A 5,178-nucleotide genomic window follows, 5' to 3' on the forward strand; every position below is an offset into this window, starting at 1 on the left:
TTATGTGTGCGTTCGTCCTTCGTTGCCAGAGAAGACTATGCCCTCAGAGAAATAGTGACATGACTTGCACTTGACGTTGTTTTGAGTGAGGGAGGGCTGCGCAGGTCATCAGTCTCACTTCTCCTCCAGAGTCATCTGAATCCAGTGACCAGATATTCATCCAGATGACTGCAGATGTGCCAGGATGAGGCAATTGGGGTTAAGTGACTTGCCCAAGGTCACACAGCTAGTGAGTGTCAAGTGTCTGAGGTGAGATCTGAACTCAAGTCCTCCTGACTCCTGCTCTGGTACTCTATCCACTGCACCACCTAGCTGCCCCTAAAACCCCAAGGAAGCTATAAATAAGACAAAAGTTCTTATAAAATCAAAATATTTAAGCAGTGTTTTTTAGGATAGCAAATAATTGGAAGCCAATTAGATACCTATTACATGGAGAAAGGATATAAAAATGTGATACATCAATGCCATGGAATACTACTGTTCTTTAAGAAATGATGAATTTGGTGCATACACAGAAGCATGGAAAGATTTTCTTTCTTTTTTTTTGGTTTATAAAATGTAATTTTATTTTATGTTACTTTGCTGTTACACAGGGCATAACATTTTCACAAGGGTTTTTTGGGACTACAGTCAATGACTAGCAACACACAATAGTGGTCCAAACTTTCTAAGTAACAATCACTGGACAAACGTGACACCCTCTCACATGAGCACAAATCTGAATGAAAAAGTATAAAAATGTTAGGCCTGGACTCGTGTATTTCCAATGGTCTCCCCCAGTCTAGTGTATTAAGAAATGACATGCACTTTAATTTGCTAAAAAGCAACATTTGTATTCTGGTAGTTACATGGTACTTCTATTACATAGAAAAGTGGACACCAGAACTACAAAGGCAGGAGTGTGAGTGAACTTTTATTGAGACAGGGAAATTGTCAAATGAAACAGCAGCAACTAAAGAGTAAGAAAACTTCTTGCTGTTACAGGAGGCATATTTCAGTTTGTGATCCTGAACTCTAAAATGCCACACTTGTTTCCATTTGACCCAACACTTCCAAGATTCCTCCTTAAAAAGAACATATAAGAACATGTGAAAGTTGTTTGGTGAAAGGAAAATCCTGAAAAATAAGGTGAGAATATGGGGGGTAGGTGGCAAGGAAGCTATGTAAAACATGTTAGTTGTATTTAACTACATTTCCATATCTTCACTGTAATACAAAACACAGTCACTGGCAGAACTGGTTCAGATTTTTAAATATCAAATACTAAATACTTTAGTCCTCTACAGAAGTGTTTGGAAGTTACTTATGTTTATACGAAATGAAGCTATTAATACTTTTCTACAGCACTATTGGCACACCAGAAAGGCCAGGACAAATACAAAACAAGGAATGGAGTTTTCCCAAAGCTGCAGTGTGAAAAGACTATAAACGATTTCCATACACATGGATGGATTCTCTGTGCTATAGGAAATCCAAGTGGAGCTACAGGGAATGGAGATGTGTAAAAAGGTTTCTTGAGAGAAAGGAAGATGACACCCTGTATGAATTTTAATTTTCTTCACCTTCTGCAGCATCACATTCTTCTCCTGCACTGTCTGATGTCCATAATGTTAGGTTGTCTCTAAGCAACTGCACGATAAGGGGACTGTCTTTGTAGGGATCTTCGTTCAGTGTATCAAGTTCTGCAACAGCCTCATCAAAAGCCGTTTTAGCCAATGTGTAGGCAAACTCCGGGTTATTAAGGATCTCATAGTAAAATACAGAAAAGTTAAGAGCTAGCCCCAGGCGAATTGGATGGGTAGGTTGCATCTCTTTCTTGCTGATGTCAAAGGCTTCTTGACAAGCTCCTTGGGAATTATCTATTGTTTGTTTTCGGTCTTCGCCACGTGCTACTTCAGTAAGGTACCAGACGTCGTCTCCCTTCATTTTCAGGTAGAATACTTTGCTCTCTGGATTAATCGCCTTGGCTATTAAAAACTTACCCAACAACTCCAGGACGATGGTGCAAATGGATCTCAGTTCACATTCCACTTTCTCCCGGTAGTGCTTGACCAGCTGCATCTTCTTGTCGGTGGTGTCGGTTTTCTGCTCGATGTTGGAAATGACCCTCCAGGCTGACCTTCGTCCCCCGACCACGTTCTTGTAGGCCATCGAGAGCAGGTTGCACTCCTCCTTGGAGAGCTCGGCCCCCTGCTCGGTCACCTCCTTCATGCAGGTGACCATGTCGTCATAATGCTCTGCCTGCTCAGCCAGCTTGGCCTTCTGCATCATCTCCGTCTTCTCCATGGTGGGTTGGGTTCGGGTGGGCTCGGGGGCAGCAGCAGCAGCTGGGCTCCGGGGAGCGGAAGTACTGGCACCGAGGCGGGGCAGGACAGAATCAACCCAGGGCAGGAGGAGTCCTCGAAAGCCTTCATCTTCACCGCCTCGGATCGCCCCTACTTTGATCTGCTTTAGGCTTTGGCGAAGGAGCCTCCTCATCCCAGCAAGGGAAGATTTTCAGATGCAGAGTGCAGTAGAGCCAAGAAAACAATATACAAATGTGACAGAAAGGAGAGGCACACATACACAAGTGAATGTTACAAATTATAAAGAATAAACATGGCCTGAAAGTTTAAAAAAATGAAATATTATTCCTACCTCATCCTTTTGCAGAACTGGGAGTTCACAAGTGTTGCACGTTGCATATATTTTTAGGCATTTTTGGCAGGTTTCATTATGAGATTTCTTTCAGGAATCAACTTTTGGATTCTTTCTAATTTCATATTGCCCTCTTCTTTAATACTTCTAGGCAGTTTTGGCTTTTAGTGATTTCTTGAAATCCAAAAGGAAGATTTGGATGTTGTTTGTGTTTATTGTTTGTTTTGGCCATGGGTTTTAGATAATCTTTTGATTCCGTGTTTATCAGGGATATTGGTCAATAGTCTTTCTCTTTATTTGATTCTTTTCTGGAATAGGTATCAGAAGCATATTATTATGATAGAATGAATTTAGTAAGATGCCCTTTTCCTCCTTTTTTCAAGCAACTAATGTAATATTTGAACTAATTGTTCTTTGAATGTTTGATAGAATTTGTAAATCCATCTGGTCTCAGGGTTGTTTCTTTCCCTTTGGGAGTTAATTTATGGTTTTTTGAACCACTTTTTCAAAGACTGGGTTATTTAAATTTTTCATTTCTCATTATGTTAACTTGGACATTTGATATTTCCATGAATTTGTTTTGAATTTTACTTTTAATGTTTTAAATATTTTATTTTCCCAAGCAGACATCAAGATAATTTTTAGGATTCATTTTTAGATTTTGAGTTCCAAATTTTTCTGCCTCCTTCTTTCCCTCCCTCCTCTCCCCTCTTCCAAAAATGGTAGGCAATTTTATATAGGTTAACTATGTGCTGTCATGTAAAACATTTCAATTTTGTCACAATGATGAAAGAAAAAAAAAGATCAACAGGTGAAAAAACACAAAAAAGGATAAATGCAAAAAAAAAATGCTTGACACTGCATTCAGAATCCATCAGTTATTTATTTGGATGTGGATAGCATTTTCCTTCATGAGTCCTTTGTACTTGTCTTGGATCATTGTGTTGCTGAGAAGAGCAGAGTCATTCATAGTTGGTCATCACACAATGTTGCTGATACTGTGTACCATGGTTTCCTGGTTCTGCTCATTTCACTTTGCCTAAGTCTATACAAGTCTTTCCATGTGTTTCTGAAATTGGCACAGTGGCATTCCATTATCTTCACAGACCATAGCTTGCTCAGCCATTCCCCAATTGATGGGCTTCCCCAGAGTTTCCAATATTTTGCCACTATGAAAAGGGCTGCTATAAATACTTTTGCTTATGTAAGTCATTCTCCCTTTTGTATGATCTCTTTGGGATGCAAACACATTAGTGGTATTGCTTGATTAAAGAGTTTGGTTGCCCTTTGGGCACAGTTCCAAATTGTTCTCTAGAATCGTTGGATGAGTTCACAATTCTATCAACAATGCATTAGTATTTCAGTTTTCCCACATCCTCTCCAACATTTGACATTTCCTTTTTTTGTCATATTAGCCAATCTGATTGGTATGAGTTGGTACCTCAGAGTTGTTTTAATTTGCATTTATCTGATCAAAAGTGATTTGGAGCACTTCTTCATATGCCTATAAATAACTTTGATTTCTTCATCTGAAAATTTTCTGTTCATATGTTTCAATCGTTTATCAATTGGGGAATGGCTTGTACTCTTATAAATTTGATTCAGTTCTCTATATATCTGAGAAATGAGGCCTTTATCAGAGACACTTGATATAGAGATTATTTCCCAGCTTTCTGCTTTCCTTCCCATCTTGGTTGCATTGATTTTGTTTGCACAAAATCTGTTTAATTTAATGTAATCAAAATTATCTGTTTTATATTCTGTAAAGATCTCTATTTTTTGTTTAGTCATGAATTCTTCCCTTCCTTATAGATCTGACAAATGGACTAGTGCCTGCTCTTCTAATTTGCTTATGGTGTCTCCATTTATGTCTAAATCATACACTCATTTTGATCTTTTCTTGATATATGGTATCTGATGAAATGTTGATCTATACCTAGTTTGTATCTTATTGTTTTCCAATTTTCCTAGCATCTTTTGTCAAGTAGTAAGATCTTATCCCAAAGGTTGGATGGTTTGAGTTTATTAAACAATAGATCTCACTGATCTATTGCTTAGTGAGTACCAGGTAGTTTTGATGATTACTGTTTTATAATGTAATTTGAGGTATGGTATTGCTAGACAACCTTCTTTTGTCTTTGGCCCTGTACCTTTTTTTCCATGTATGTCTCTCTGCTTCAAGTGCATTTCTTATAAGCAATATATTCTAGGATTCTTGGTTTTTGATCACATTCATAGTTGTGATTACTAAGTGTGTATTTCACTCAATCCAATTTTTCCTCCTCTTTGTCCTCTCTCTCCTTTCACCTTTTTCCTCCTCACTGGTGTTTTGCTTGTATTGACCACCTCCCCCAATGTACTGCCCCTTCTGTCAATCCCTTCTGCCCCTGTATTTAATCTTCACCCCCTCCTACTTCGCTGTCAGGTAAGATAGATTTCTATTTTCAACTGACTGTGTATATTATTCCTCTTTGAGACAGTACTGATGAGAGTAAGGTTCCAGCAATGCCCATCACCACTGCTCACTCTCCCATCTTCTCC

The 5,178-nt window shown here is 38.6% G+C and overlaps 1 protein-coding gene across 1 annotated transcript; it reads right to left on the reverse strand.

The window, feature by feature from the left end:
• Positions 1–549: 549 nt before the first annotated feature.
• On the reverse strand, positions 550–2,764 carry LOC140505335 (14-3-3 protein theta-like). The gene is made up of 2 exons (XM_072611213.1): positions 1,563–2,764; positions 550–1,064 (listed from the first exon to the last, which is right to left on the reverse strand). The coding sequence occupies exons 1-2, from the start codon at positions 2,476–2,478 to the stop codon at positions 1,015–1,017; spliced, it is 966 nt and encodes a 321-aa protein (XP_072467314.1). The 5' UTR covers positions 2,479–2,764; the 3' UTR covers positions 550–1,014.
• Positions 2,765–5,178: the final 2,414 nt, after the last annotated feature.

The sequence above is a fragment of the Notamacropus eugenii genome, chromosome 5 (genome assembly GCF_028372415.1).
Source record: "Notamacropus eugenii isolate mMacEug1 chromosome 5, mMacEug1.pri_v2, whole genome shotgun sequence".
Classification (NCBI taxonomy): domain Eukaryota; kingdom Metazoa; phylum Chordata; class Mammalia; order Diprotodontia; family Macropodidae; genus Notamacropus; species Notamacropus eugenii.